The sequence below is a fragment of the Synchytrium microbalum genome, assembly GCF_006535985.1.
Source record: "Synchytrium microbalum strain JEL517 chromosome Unknown SmJEL517_scf0001, whole genome shotgun sequence".
NCBI classification, from domain to species: domain Eukaryota; kingdom Fungi; phylum Chytridiomycota; class Chytridiomycetes; order Synchytriales; family Synchytriaceae; genus Synchytrium; species Synchytrium microbalum.
The window spans coordinates 1000105-1015464 of record NW_022158350.1 but is presented as its reverse complement, the minus strand read 5'-3'; the positions used below and the strand labels follow the sequence as shown (position 1 = coordinate 1015464).

Genomic DNA, 15360 nt, shown 5'->3' with positions numbered 1-15360 from the left:
CAGAATAAATGGCGAGTTTACATGCTTATTGGACATGCTGAAGGTACAAGATTTGCAAATTAGTCATGGTATAGCTATGCCCAAGTGCCCTTTATTTGCCTCAAGCGGGTCGTTTCTGTAACACTTTGATCTTTGATAACATAGGTGCCGTTGTTGCTCTTCAATACGCCATGCTGCATCAATACACTGTACGATTCCTAGTCGCTGTGGATTTGCCATCTGATGTTCTTGTAAGGCCAACCAAAACAACGACATTGTGATGGGCAATGACCTCATTCGTTACATAGATCTCTGGCACACTCCCAACGTCCCTTCCATCTCTCTTCATACAGCACTCCTCCTCATCATCCCAGAACCCACTCATATCAACAATCACCAACCACACTATCTCACACATACAAACAGAATCCCAACTAATTTCCAAAATCAAATCTTGGACCTATATTCAAGAGACTTCCCTAACGTCTTTCTGGACTTCTGAAAACGTGTCGTACCGGATATCAGACAAGTACATACGTGATACGTGTGGTGGGTATCGGACGCGGTTAGCGAAACGGCTGAAATATGGTGTGCTTTTACGTGCCACGCCTAAAATATGGAGCGATGAGAGTGTGTTGAGAGGGTTAAAGAATCGTGGTGTTGAATGTATATGTGATCTGAGGAGCGTGGAGGAAGGTGGTGGGGAACGTGTCAGGTAAATTGATGTTGCTAGTTAAAGCTGCAAAAATGGCTTCAAACCTGTTGACTATCTATTTAGATCAATACTCAGGTTCAATGTCGTACTACCACCAAAACTGGACGCTAAAGACCCAGAGGATTTCGCTGTGGTGTGTCTTGGAGCCGGGTCAAGGAGAGGGTCCAACAAAGGTACAGGGGGAAAAGAGTCACGTATCTACTGGTGTGGAATGACTTGTAAGGCTCTAACAATACTACCATCTTCATCAATTCCTTGATTTAGGTATACCACATGGTAAGAGCATTTAACTGAAAACACGCCAGCAGTCACGACCACATGATTCACATGGCACTGCCATTGTTTTAGCTTACCTCCTCCTCGCTATATTCTGCTTCGCACCATCTGCATTCTTAATCTCAATACGGACGCTCCTCGCGCAACACCAAAACCCACTAGTCCTGTTATCCACATCCGCGATAGACCGCGCTTCGGCGTGTGTAGCACTAATACACGCATTATTGGGTGTAGACGATGATATAATTGCACAAGAGTATGCATTGACAAGTGCCATCGATGAGGAGGATTCTCTGGTAGTTCCCAGCTGGCTCGAGGAAGTTGAACAACGGAGTGGGAAGGTATTTGGGAGTGCGGGGAGGAAGGCGCTGATGACTGAAAGGTATGCAGCTAATCACTAATACTTGCGGCCTTTTGTCGCTGATAGTGAAAAATTCTGTTAGACTTGAAGGAATGAGGCTGGTGCTAGAAGCATTACGAGGAGCCTTTGGATCTATGGAAGAATATGCCGTTAATGTCGTGGGGCTCACGGAACACGAAATAAGGACGTTGGACGATATCATGACCATACCGTCTTCTTCTTTGTAAGAAATTGTAGAACAAAGGTGATCTTTGAACAAGTAATATGAGATGAAACTGTCTTTCGTATTTGGATTATGTTGGAACATGAATGTTTTGGAACTGTGTTGATCAGCACAGAAGAGTGCTGTGCCAAGATTGGAGACTCGTGTTGCTAGATGTGTAGATGATTTGATGAGTGTGGAGGCGGGATGGGCAAAGTGTCAGGTAAGCTTTTGATATTGAGTTGGTGGCCAAAAAACGCGTTGGCTGACCGCGAGTGTATTGCAGTCTTTTAGCCTAAAGTTTGGAATCACGCCGACATTACCACCGCAATCGGAATCTGACGATCCGGAAATTTCGCAGTTGTACCCTGGAGCCGGTTCTCGTAGAGGAGTTACATACAGGCATCACAAAACTACAATGCCATCAGTAATCATGGCTCAACCAAGGACCACATCCACTTCCATGACATTTTTCTCTGTTTTGGCTTTCCCACGTGGTTAGAGCGGCCGACTGAACGTTGATCAGCTTTCGCAACGACCATTAATCCTCTACTTGTTCATCTTTTTTTTGCATACCTCCTCCCTATCGCTATATTGGCCTATGGCAACCAGCACCATTTCTTGCCTCGATTCGTATTCTCTTTCCGCACCACCCTCCAAAAACTCACAAGTCCTCCTATCCACATCACCAATAGACCGTGCATGGAGATATGTCGCTCGTATACTTGCTGATTAGGTGCAGACGACGAGGTAGTAATACAAGATTATGCGTGGACCCAGCTGGCTGAAGAGCTTGAAGCGCGGAGTCGAAGGTGCTTGGGAGTATGGAGAGGGAGACGTTGATGTCTGAAAAGTATGTATGACTAGATGAGGTGGAAGGAACGAGGCTAGTGCCAGAAGCATTACTTGATCTATGGATGAAGGTGAAATGAATGTTGTTGGGCGTACTGAACACGAATTAGGACGTTGGAGAGACATTGTGACGATACCGTCATCCAAGCTGTAAGAAAATGTGGTATGCATTTCAAGGTATAGCGTCAGGAATATTGAATATGTTGAAACGTTTACTACATTAGTGATAGAATTCGTGTTGACTAGCATGCGGTGCTCTACGAATTGGGTTGATTCTGTGCGCCATCGATACTAATTCAACTTTTTGCGACAAGAACATATCAAGATCAACAAACGCAACTTTTACACTTGAAGGCATAAGGCTAGTGTTACAAGCGTTACGCTGACGTGGAAGATTCTCGATCTATGGATGAATATGCTATGAACGTCATGGGAACAGAAAATCAGAACATAGTGTCATCATGACCATACCAGGGTTACCATCACAAGGAAGTTGTAGTGACGAACTTAAGCTTAGCACGTATTATTAAAGATGATACTGTTTTCGTATTTCGTTTTGTTGGAACATGGATATTTTGTAAATACAACTTCCTATAGTACATGCCCTTTGCTTTTTAGGCATCTGTCCCTCTCTATATATGTGCCTCTTCACAACCACCACCCGAATGGCTCCAACCTATTTGCCTCTCTATACATGCATGTATTTGGCCTTTTTGTCCCCACAACAGTACTAAAAGTCTTCACTAATAGAAAACTCTTGCCTCGTATTCATAGAAGCATCCGTCTTGGTAACTGCACCTGTAGACACAGCTCCCGAGGCTTGCTCCTCTTTATCCTTTTCTTCCTTCAACACTGTATCAATCTCCGGCAATGCAGATGCAGGATCCGTATTATACAATTTGGCCAATCCTAGTCTTACAAGGGCACGATCGGCAACCACTTCTACATATTTGGTCAGACGGGCCAAGTCTAGCGTTGTAGAGACGAGTTTGACAGAGCCGCCAAAGAGCCCAAACAATTCAGTGATTAATTGTTTTTCGATTGCTACTGCATCGGCTGTGAGACGGTGGATGATTTGTTGAGTCGGGCGGTTCACCATGTGGCGAGCTACTAGATTACAGAATGCGTCGTATGTATCAATGTCTCGTTGCACCTGTTGGGATTAAATAAATAAGCACGATTCGGTGTATGGAATGCTTCTTTTTTCTTTGATCAATCCGGTGGTTTCTGACAAGCCAAGCGCAATAAATCACGTTCAAATTACGCACTATTACATTACCTTCGCAAGAGCTCGAATCATACCAGGCAGAGGGGTGTTTGGTGTACAATGCGTTCTCTTTTCACCCGGACGAGTCAAGTGAAGTAGAGCAGCACCGATAGTGCACATAAACACATTCATAAATATGGCAACAGCAGCATTACGGTTTGAGAAGTGTTCATCGGATTCAAGTACATGTGTAGCAAGCCAAGCTGAGCGCTTTTGAACGGCCGACACTATGATTCCCGTTTGAAAAATGTTACTAAGTTTCAAATGGTGTAGGCAAAAAAGGGAAAACGTGGTTATACGAATTGCTCTTGCCGCATATATACATACATTCTTTAATAGCAGTAAGACCAATCTCCCGATCATCAGGCCGTGTCGAAAACAAGTCAGTCAAGACACCAATCAATTCTAGATGTACATGTCGTTGCATGATTTGGAAGCCATAAAAGCAACGAGCTTCAGGGATTTGGATTTCCGAGTTTAGTCGATTGATGTTGTCACCACCATCTCCGGTACCCAGCAATGATAGACATTGTAATACGAATGTCCGTTCTTTGCCAGAGAGTTTGTTCCATCCTAATAAATGGTATTATTATGTCATTTGTGAGGGACACAATTTGTGAGAGGGTTTTATTAGCTGGTGGATCTGCCATGCTTCGAACATATAAAAGTGTTTGACAGAATCATTGTCGTTTCATGATCCTCATGTCTCGTCTCCGTGTTGGTCATGCAAGCGAACACTCCACCAATCCCACGAGCACAAAAACGAAATTTCAAAATGGTTCAGGTGATGGAGGCATACCTTCAGCATCATCAGACAATTCAATTTCTTCAGCACTCCAGAATTTGGCTTCACAATTCTTGTAGCCTTGCCAGATCTAAGATGGATTGAAGATTGTCAGACTAATGTTCACCGAGAAGCAGCAACTTGAGCAAATGTTGAATGCGAAACAACCAAATAATAATACAACACATCAATACATCCTGTATACAATACCTCATGATATTGAATTGGAAACAATACGAATCTCTTTGGATTATGTTTTAGGATTGCTTCCTCCTTGTAAGAAGCCAGTTTGCTTTTCGTGATTGCTCCGACATCATCCCAGTCTTCGTCAAGAGCCAGCTTGGATATATTGTTGGATAATTGCTTGCGAGGGCTGACAAAGTCACTCGAGTCTCCTGCTAACATGGCTCTATGAGTGACTGATCCTATCGTTTTTTGATGTGAGGGAAGAAGCGCAGTGCGGTTTGATGAACGAATGGAGACGAGGACACACTAAGTCATGGTAATGACGCGTCAGATTTTTGTGTCAAATTTCATGCAAAACTCATAGGGGACTAGATCTAATTCGTTTGCCTGTGATCTTGATATAAAGGCCTCGTCCAAACATTGAAAACAGAAGCGTAACATTAGACTATCACCAATCTGAGTCGATCCCTAATCGTTACGTCGATTTGAAGAGACAAATTTGTCGTGAATTAGTCGGAATTGCTCTCTAAGCTCTGTGACGCGTCAGCAATAGCATCAAGATCAATTTATTTCACGTTGCTACAAACGCTTCCCAGGATGCACCACCGTCAACTACCATGATGAAAGTGGATTATAGCTTTATTATGGTTTCTTCTTCATCATGCCTTGTCGATCGTGAAACGGAAACTTTGCACCTTGATTTTGGCTCCACAGCACAATTGGTCGTCCAGTTGGCCATATCTCCCTTAAATCCATGGATCCATTCTATAAAGGGACCAAATGGCCAAATAAGAAGCCTTCGAATACATTGCCGTATTCATTTTCGCCCCAATGATTTACATTCACGTAGCAACTCAGGGATGGAATCTTTGGCCCGGTTAGGGACAGTCGCCGCTAAGCCTACGGTAGCTCCTGTGTCCCCCGTACTTTCTTTAATAGGAATCCGAAGTGTTGGCGCCTGATGAACATGTCTTGGATTCCGCGTATTCTGTCGATTTCGGTTCACTTTTGAGACAGGCGATTTCGTGACCGGTGTGTTATCAGTCGTAACTCCAGACAAGATCTTCTGTAATGTACTGTCTCTGGGAGCCTCCAATAGGAACTATACGCAAAGAGAGGATTGTCGTGGAAAGTGGAAAAAAATCATCAACAATTCTACCAGTGACGCAAAATGAATTTTCTTTCTGTACTTAAGCTTGCAGAGATTGAAAAGGCGAACATGTATTCAAATTATAAGTATCTTCCCTAATTTGTCTCTTGGAGTGTGTTGAGTATGGAACTGAAAGACTGTTCGAGAAAACTTTTCATTGTGCGGCCAACATTAGAACTTGATCCAGCGTATTTCGAGAGGCGAAGAGATGAAATGAGCAGAATATCCTATCTATTGACAATTTACTTCAGATTACTTCTCCAATCCTTATACCATTCTCAGATAACATTGCTTTCGCTTTACCACAGAATAAATCATTCCTCAACTAACGAATGTAACAACATATTCTTGGCCCGACAACTGGAGGGAGAGATATATCAACCTATATTGGGAATTGACGATTGCTATCCCAAGCTCAATCTCCAGAGCAGAGATCCCTCATAAAACCCAATTTTACGAGTCGCTCGATGCCATCACGAAACTCAAGAAGGAGAGAATAGAGTCCAAAACGTTTAATATGGCTCGTAGCTTGCAACAATTACTTTGCAATGTATCGACCGGAATGAGCGCTACGGGGTGTATGAGCTGCGCTCTAACCCATTGAATCTAGCTACCCTTAAAAATTCACAATTCAAGTTTTTTTGAACAGTAAACGTAAAAACGGGCGTCGAGAGAGACAGAGACAAGGCCTGAGAGACACAGTCTATATAACCTATATTTTTAGAGGTAAATGCCCACCTTTCTTTGATACGGACTTGGCTCTTGAACAAGGCTCTAACCTCGCTTCTGAATCACATCCAGCTGCAAGGAAGCTCTACACGAACGTTTAAATCCAAAGGGACCGTGTTTTATTGATATCTACACCATGTCCCGAATGAATTTGGTCAAGGAGTACAAAATTGTAGTAGTCGGAGGAGGAGGTGTCGGCAAGGTAATTATTGGATTCCTCGATATTGCCATTTGAATGTGGAACGCAGGTCGAATGAACGTATCATTGACATGTTCCTTTCATTCTATGTTATTTTCAACTACTCTATTGGATTGACTCTACAATTATTATCATTTGACGCGTATCTTCATTCCGTTATCATCATCCTTCAATCAACACCATTCATTATCAACCCAAATCAACCTTCTACAGTCTGCACTCACCATTCAATTCATCCAATCTCAATTCGTCGATGAATACGACCCAACCATTGAAGACTCGTACCGAAAACAATGTGTCATTGATTCCGAAACTGCTCTATTGGATGTCCTGGACACAGCCGGCCAAGAAGAATACTCTGCCATGCGAGAGCAGTACATGAGATCAGGAGAAGGGTTCTTACTCGTATATTCCATGACTTCAAGGTCTTCATTTGAAGAAATCCAAACCTTCCACCAACAAATCTTGCGAGTCAAGGAACGAGACTGGTTTCCCGTAGTGCTTGTTGGAAACAAGTGTGATTTGGAATCTGAAAGATCAGTGTCTCAAGATGAAGGACGAGCACTTGCCAAACAATACAACTGTCGCTTCTTGGAAACTTCTGCCAGGAATAAGATTAACGTTGATGAAGCCTTTTATGCCTTGGTACGAGCTATTCGAGATGAATTGAAAAAGAGTGGTGGTGGAGATGGTAGAAAAAAGGCAAAGAAGACACGTTGTGAAATCATGTAAATCATCACACTACCAACCCCCACAACATTTACCACCGATTACCATACCGCACCAACACACCTTACTAGTATAACCAACCATACCACGTCAACAAACTGTAAAAGAAAAGCCAAGTTAAACAAAGGAAACCGGGGAAGGAGTAGAGGAGTCGTACTTTGTAACAGTAACCACAACCAGTTTTTTTATTTCTGTACAACACAAGGGAGAGAGAATCAAATGACAACACTATACTATTACTGCACTCAATCAAAGTTTATAAATTGCTCAAAAAACCCAATAAATGTTGATAAGTTTTTAAGTTTGTGTTTGTGCGGTGTTTTATGATCAAACCAACGTGTTTTGAATGCTCGATCGGTGCGATTTGGGCCATAAATACTCACTAGATACATCTGTCTGAGAGGAATGCAGTATTATCGAGGTATGTCTATGATTCCCTTCGCGGATTTGATCTACGTCAAACTTCAAGAACAACAAGGATGGTGTCGAGTTCGTACTTTCCATACATTCTAGGGGCAATAGGTGTCGCGTGTCTCGTCGGCGGAATGGTCCAAGCTACCTCTACTAGCGGGCATGGTTCCTCCATGCGAGGGGCTGCTGCTAGAATCGCATCTGAGGTAAGTTTGGTTAACTTTGCAGTCTGTCGTCACGTTTCTTGGTAAAAGACGACATGAATATCTTATTTCGCAATGAGAGCCATCATTTCCAACGGTCTTTTTTGAGCCATATTGCTTATTCACTGCGATTGTCATCAACATCTGATCAAGTTTCTACGTTTGACATTTAGAGAACCGAATCAGACTTGGTAGGCAATTTCACAATGTTTTAGCATTGGTTTATCATGGGAATGCTCAAATCCTGTATGAATAGTCTTTGTATGGTGGCGACAACATGTGGAATGCAGCCGACTGGGAGACTGTGGATGATAGAGTCAGAGGTACATACAGAAAGCATGCTTCAATCTGTGCTATCTCAGAGGCCAACACTTTTCTACGTCTAGGCGGCAAATCAGAAAGCCATTTGACTGTATTAGAAGATGGAGGAGCTGCTATTTTTCATGGGTTAGTGTGCTAGGAAACTCACAGTGGTGAACGTTCAAGACTGACTCCCCTCTCTCAACAACTAGTTTCCTCGACATCGAAACGCTAGGGGGAGCAGGATTTGCCTCTCAACGAACAACACCACTTCCAGCCGGGAAATCATTCGACCTATCCAAATATGACGGGCTTGGAATTCGCATATTACGAGGCGATGGCAAGAAATACGCCCTCAATATCAAAAACAATGAACTCACTAAACGTCCTGATGGTCGTGTTGAAAGCTCGATTGAATATAAGGCCGTTTTCACCACAACTGATGGATCAGACGGAATGTACTACTTCCCCTTTTCCACCTTTCAGGCTTATTATAGAGGCAAGATCTCGAATGATGCTCCCCCATTAGAGAACAAATCGATTACCAGCTTTAGTATAATGATGCAGAGTTACTTTGGTGAACAGAAGGGAGAGTTCGAGCTTGTCATTGCAAGTATTAGTGCAATGACTGATAAATGGGTTATGGAGAATAGTGAGAGTGGTGTTATTGTTGAGCAGAACAAGTTGTAGATTGGCTGTTACCCTGTTGTACAGAATCTCTAAAATATATTGCTTTTCGAGCAAATCTCGACAGAGACATTTGACGAAGACGGTTGCATAGATACGAGAAATCTACGCTGTGCCTGGCGTAACTGGACTATTCGATGCGTGCGTGCAACTTAACAAAAAAACAAGGCTCCCTCCTGATTGGCTTATTTCTACAAACCCAGTCCTAACTCAGGACTGAAAATCAATCCCACTGAAATTGCATTAGCGCAAAGTACGGATTTTGCTTGGGTGGCCTGGATCGCCTCGAAATAAACCACCGTGTCTTGTTTGGGAGTTTCCATGTTCTGGTAAAAGAACTCGCCAGCCAAGCCTCAAAGAAGGCGTAGATTTTGATCAAGAGATACTACCCCAGAAAATAGATTTCACGATAGCCAGGAAACGGCATGACAGAGACCAATAATGAACGGTACATCACTCAACAACCAAGTCCCGTGATGAAAGTTCGACGACCATCCGCAAACCCAATCTGCGTGCGAAACTCTGCACCAAGATCGTCACTCGTGGGTTCCATAGCAGTGTCAACACCGTTAACAAATGTTATCAGTGCTGCAGTACCGCCACCATCATACCGCAGTCAATCGTCGTCGGATTTATTATCACCTCCTAACAGGCCGACCGCAACTGGTAGTAACGAGCACCCACACCACTCATCGAGCATATCAGAAAACATTATGGGCCGAATGTCGAGATCAACATCATCATCCATGAATCTATTCACAAGGTCACTGACTCTAGAGACCATACCACAAGACGAAGTCCTACACTCGAATTATTCCACCACATCCACATCAACCATAACAGCATCTAGCAGTAGACAAACATCAGAATCATCAGATACATCCACACCAATATCAGCAATAACAGCTAAGACAGGATCAACAACCAGCATACCACAAACTCCAGATTCAAGCACTATACCACGTCGCACGTCATTTCTGGCACGTACACAGGAAGAGCAAGTAGATGCCGATATAGAGTTTGTAAAGTATTTGTTTGATGGTGCTCAAATTGAGGTGTCGGAAGCCGATCAGGAGAGACTGCGTGCCAAAATGCTAAAGTTGAGCAAGACGGCGGACCGACCTAGGCGTCAGAGTTGGCTTGAGGCTTTGGCTATAAGGAAGGCCTAAAATTGTGGAAGCCAAAATCGTAAATACTAATGATTCCCTTTTGATCTGTATAAAAACTGTTTACCATCATAATCATACATATACATAAACGATACCATAATATTTCTAGACGTATCCTGCTCTATGCATTGGCCACAGTAGAACCATCAGCAGCTTCAACAACTCTGGCACTCCTCTTGAAATTCCTCCCTAAACGACAAACATCCCAAACACATAAATCCTTTTCACCTTCCAGCCGGGGAAAGACTCTAAACCCCAGCAAAGAATCTAGTCTAGATCGAGATACTTTATACATTAACAACCCATTCGATGGTGGTATTGGAGCATTGGGTACCACAAAAGCAGCAAAGTAGGGTTCCTCCTTGTCCTCATTCTGTCTTATGGCTAGTATGGCTTTAAATATGTGTGTTGGGACGTGGATTGTCGATTCTCCAATTACTGGGTATGATACTTGGCGGATGATATTTCTTGTTTTAATATTAGCATTGTTACTGTTGCTGTTATTGTCATGGTTGTTGCTATTATCGTTGTTGGCGATGAGGTTTGCCTCGCTTGGTTTCTCGATATGAGCATCTGGATATGTCCATATCGGGCCTGTCATGATGTATGCTTCTTTGAATTCATTCTCCAAAATCAAGCTTCGGGCGAATGCTTCGACACGACTCCAGTATAGCCTAGCAAATAAATTCATATTCATAAGTCTCGATAGCAGTTGAAAGGAACCGCAGCCCAGCACAACTCACATGTTGTTCTAGAGGTTGATTTGAAAATGAACAATTAGCAAGCGCGTAGCAAAGACGTTGTTGGGTTGTCTGAAAAAAGGACGGAAACGAGACAATGAATTCATGAACTCACCTTGGCATCTTGTGGAATGATATTACTCGATAGTAAGAAAGTGTCCTTCAAAGCTTGTTGCGAAGTTCTTGAATCGGCAGCTGGTACAAGATGACCTCGAGCATATCCCGAATTCAAATAATCCAGATTTCTAGCTCGCCATAAACGAGGCACATCTGTGTCTGTGATGAATGTGGTGTGCTCCCTCTAACAGAACCAATGATCGTGTTACTGATGTAACAAAAAGGAGAGAACGCCACCAATGAATATTCAGCTCACGTCTACATTATGCTCCAGCGACTCTCTATTCATGACTTCGAGTACCCAATTAGGCTGCCTTCTCCCGTAATTAATTGAAGTCACATACGATGACCGTGAAATGATGCTCTCTGATTTCGGCAATCCATATTTATCAAAGTGCTCTGGGATATTAGGAATGGTGACTTCATATTGATCCCGTGGAGTTATGATTGTATGCTTGTCTTCCTTGTCGTCCGTTGTTACTGCCACAGACGAACGTTGCTGTTCTCGATTGTTTCGTTTGAAAATGTCTGATATCGACGATGATCCAAACAGTCCTACAGCTACTCCGGCTGTGAAGGTAAAAATTCCTGTTATTGTCCTCCATCCTCGTTGCTTGTTCATCGTTGCGGCAGCTGTTTATAAATTTCGAGCAAAAAAATAAAGCATCAGTACAGCGTCAGGTTCGTCGATATCAGTCACGTCAAATTGCCCTTCGTTTGATGTAATACGGCTTTGAACTGGCCCTGTCACGTTCATATCTCTCTGCTGGCCGTTAATTCGCGACCGTTAATTCTCGACCAGGTTCTCCATTAATGTTCAATGTTCTAGAAGTTTGCGCAAAACTTGAAGACTGTAGTAAGAAGCTTCTACTGCAGTAGTGAGTTGGCATAGCTGATATTCGTATCTTGTTCTTGTATTCTTATTTGCCAGATATTGACTCAACCAACATTCCCATTCCGTCTTGTAAGGTTTCCAATGCAAGATACTACTCACTTGAGCAAGGAGGCGCCTCCATATACCTCAATGCATTTAATGATTCTTCTTCTCCTCTCCACTTGTATTAATTCATACCTTCAAACGCTAGTGCGCCAACCCCCTGATGGAGACCGTGCCGTAGATAAAATCGTTGCTAGAGTTATAAAATCTCTGGCATCTCGCAGTTTGGCAACTCTCAGAAAGTTGCGTCTCGCATTGCGTCTCGCTCCCGTATATATGAGCCATTCCAGTGACATCCATCTCGCCAACTCTACCAATTTGAATTGATTAACGATAATGTCGACAGATGAGTTTGGTGGTGAAACCTGTTCTTGCAAACCTACAAATTGCCTGAGATTGGTGACAATCCAAAGGTCAAACAGAACCTTTGGCGGCGATGCAAGAGCACCCGCAACACCCGTCCATCCTCGTCGTGTGTTTCACCTTGAGGCAGCTTTTGAAATGCTTCGGGCAAAAAAATCTTGCGTTCATCCAGAAGGATGCTCCCACTACCCTCTTTGAGCTGCTCAATTTTTCACACTTCTCTCGGACCATGTCGTCCTATGAACTTCTTAAGTGACACGCAGACCAGAAAGTAGTGACACGAAATCTATATTTTCGTTTGTAAACAAATCACAACACCAATACTCTATGGTTTGCTCTTGCCCTGCAAAAAAAGCCTCAATGAGTTATGGAATACCAAAAGGTGTCTCGCATCGCTTCCTCTGCTCTTGCCTTCTTGAGATGACCACCAGCCTCTTTACCAGCACTAGCACCAGGTATTTTCTTGTATGGGAAGAAGGACTTGCCTCTCATGTACGGTCGAAGGACTTCAGGGACAACGACTCCGGTTTCAGTCTGATAATTCTCTAAAATACAGCATATCGTACGTTCCGTGGCCGTAAGTGTACAATTCAGACAATGGACATACTTCTTGACAGTATCATTCAACTAGAGCAAGAAAAAGAGCATCTTTAGTATGGAAAAGTCAAGGTTATCACTTGCATGAGATGTGCAGCGAAATGCGATGAGTCTCAATCCTTGATATGTAGTTGAAGGCACAAATGTTTTGCTCTACTGACCTTCTTGGCACCATATCGAATTTCCAACCTCCTAGATTGGTAATCTGTACAATTGGAGCATGACACTAGCTCCTTGTATGTAGTTTGGAAGGGGAACCATGCTTCCAAATCATACTTTTTGGCAGCAGCATTGTTGAGTGCTCCAGATACGATTGAAATCACATGATATGGAATTCCAAGCTATGGGGAGTGACAAGGGGTTGTCAATACAACGTACTTAAGCACAACGAACAAAAATCATGACATCGGAACTTGCACATACACTTTGGTAGAATAGTTCAGCTGCTTCCAACATTTCTTCATGCATTTCCCATGACTTTTCTGGATCAGTCAATACAAATTGTTCAATCTTTTCAAATTGGTGAACTCTAAAGATTCCCCAATTGTCACGACCAGCTGAACCAGCCTCTTTTCTGAAACAGGTCGAGACACCTGCGTATCTGTTTTTTTAAACAGAAAATTTTCAAAGAAACAAAAGAATGTGTGAGACGACACCTTTATCCAGAGGCGATATTACAGAAGGCAAGAATACTCACTTTCTTGGCAAGTCATCGCTCTCTGAAAACCATTCACCAGCATGGAAGCCACTGATGGGTTGTTCAGAAGTGGCAATCAAATATTTGGGCTCCTCCGCTTCCTTGTCTTCCTTGCTTTCACTGGCTATGAGAATTTATGAAGGTTTGAATTGATTCCATCAGCGGCATACAGCAAAAAAATCACATGGGTCTAGTTGAAGAATCCTGAAAGGATACATACTTCCAGGTTCTCGTTCCACGACTTTATATAATTCTTCATCGAATTGCTCTAACTGCGCAGTCTTGGCCATAGTTTCTCTCTTCATGAAGAAGGGAGTCCATAGCTTTGTATATCCTCTTTCTTCCAAAAAGTCCAGACCATATTGCATCAGTGCCAAGTTAAAGTCGACACCTGGACCTGTTAGAAAGTAGCCTCGATGACCAGCAATATTGGCACCTGACAGAGAGATTTGATTTGTGAGCGAAGAAAAACACGACAGAATATTGGCACGATGCGAATATGCGTTTTCTGACCACCAGCACATCATACCTCTAGCAGCATCATATCCTTCAATACCAGCCAGCACTTCGTGATGTGGCAATAAACCGGGTACACCTTTATCTTCCTTGACTAGCTCTTTATGTCGTTGCCTTTCAGCATCTTCAGTTCGACCATCAGGCCACCACTTCTTTATTACAGCATTATCGTCCTCAGTCAATGAATCTACACAGCTGTCATGCACAATATTTCCAATAAGAGTGAGTTTCTTGTTCAAGATGACTTCCTTTTCATCAGAGAGTTTCGTCAGTTGGATTTGTTGAGCTTCCGTGTCCGTCTTTTTTGCGATGAGTGTAGCAGCATCGTCTTTTTTGCCTTGTTTGTATAATGCCGAGATTTCCTTGTTGATTGCGTTGATTTCCTTGTTTTTCTGATCAGCCTGGAATCGAGCTATCGATGCATGTGTGTTTTAACATTGTCAGTGATTGTTGAAACAGCCAACAGCACGTCCCAGAGTAGTAGGATGTGTATTTCCTAATAGATATTTACCTTTCTTCCACTCATCGTCCAGAGCAATGACTTCATCGACGAGTTCGACACGGCCTCCTCGTTTTCGCTGAGATTCTCGAACCAAGTCCGGATTTCCTCCCTTGTCGACTCGTAACAGATTGATATCAATCATGGTGCGTATAGATTGATGTACTTTGATGCAAGGATTGAATCTATATTTAGGAATTTCTTAGTACGATTGACTCAAACGAAATTCATACCGATTTTTTTATTTGAGCTTAGAGACTGATTAAACATAGTGATGCCTGAAGAAAAGGGAACAGATCCTTACTTGTTGGAGATACGCAATAATAGACTGATTACTATGCGACGATGCCCTAGAAGCCCGTAGCTCATAAACAGCGAAATGCAATGTTTGGACAAAGAGTTGTCTGAGAGCTGATCGAGCACTTTGGAGCCTACGTCGACGCGTCATATGATTAAATCTTAAATCTTGCGCAAATCACGTAAAAGTTGCTTCCTGTGCTCTCAAGTCGCTACATTCCATACAGCTTAGTCACAAGAGGGGACTAGGTCAGATTTGGATATTTAAATATTTTTATAAGTGATCTGACGCGAAATTTGGATATCTATAATTATTTCTATAAGGGAAACCATCAGCCGGACCGCATTGAGCTCTTCATACCGACCTTTGTTAAAATAGCATTCGAGGTTAACGTTGA

The 15360-nt window shown here is 42.8% G+C and overlaps 5 protein-coding genes across 5 annotated transcripts; 2 read left to right on the top strand and 3 right to left on the bottom strand.

Annotated features, from left to right (window-relative positions):
* Positions 1–3115: 3115 nt before the first annotated feature.
* SMI263 (ribonucleoside-diphosphate reductase) lies at positions 3116–4841 on the bottom strand (the record flags this gene model as incomplete). The annotated part of the gene is made up of 5 exons (XM_031166193.1): positions 3116–3538; positions 3665–3879; positions 3980–4225; positions 4452–4527; positions 4647–4841. 5 exons carry the CDS (start codon positions 4839–4841, stop codon positions 3116–3118), a joined length of 1155 nt encoding a protein of 384 aa, XP_031027873.1.
* A 1796-nt stretch (positions 4842–6637) lies between these two features.
* Positions 6638–7432, top strand: SmJEL517_g00262 (uncharacterized protein; the record flags this gene model as incomplete). The annotated part of the gene is made up of 2 exons (XM_031166192.1): positions 6638–6703; positions 6914–7432. 2 exons carry the CDS (start codon positions 6638–6640, stop codon positions 7430–7432), a joined length of 585 nt encoding a protein of 194 aa, XP_031027874.1.
* Positions 7433–7834: 402 nt separating this feature from the next.
* Positions 7835–9033, top strand: SmJEL517_g00261 (uncharacterized protein; the record flags this gene model as incomplete). The annotated part of the gene is made up of 6 exons (XM_031166191.1): positions 7835–7850; positions 7943–8046; positions 8217–8234; positions 8300–8366; positions 8430–8490; positions 8556–9033. The coding sequence occupies 6 exons, from the start codon at positions 7835–7837 to the stop codon at positions 9031–9033; spliced, it is 744 nt and encodes a 247-aa protein (XP_031027875.1).
* A 1287-nt stretch (positions 9034–10320) lies between these two features.
* Positions 10321–11678, bottom strand: SmJEL517_g00260 (uncharacterized protein; the record flags this gene model as incomplete). The annotated part of the gene is made up of 4 exons (XM_031166190.1): positions 10321–10873; positions 10943–10950; positions 11055–11240; positions 11313–11678. 4 exons carry the CDS (start codon positions 11676–11678, stop codon positions 10321–10323), a joined length of 1113 nt encoding a protein of 370 aa, XP_031027876.1.
* A 1035-nt stretch (positions 11679–12713) lies between these two features.
* Positions 12714–14810, bottom strand: SMI259 (serine---tRNA ligase; the record flags this gene model as incomplete). Its single annotated transcript, XM_031166189.1, has 7 exons — positions 12714–12983; positions 13115–13294; positions 13377–13554; positions 13651–13774; positions 13871–14086; positions 14180–14578; positions 14678–14810. 7 exons carry the CDS (start codon positions 14808–14810, stop codon positions 12714–12716), a joined length of 1500 nt encoding a protein of 499 aa, XP_031027690.1.
* Between the last annotated feature and the right edge of the window lie 550 nt (positions 14811–15360).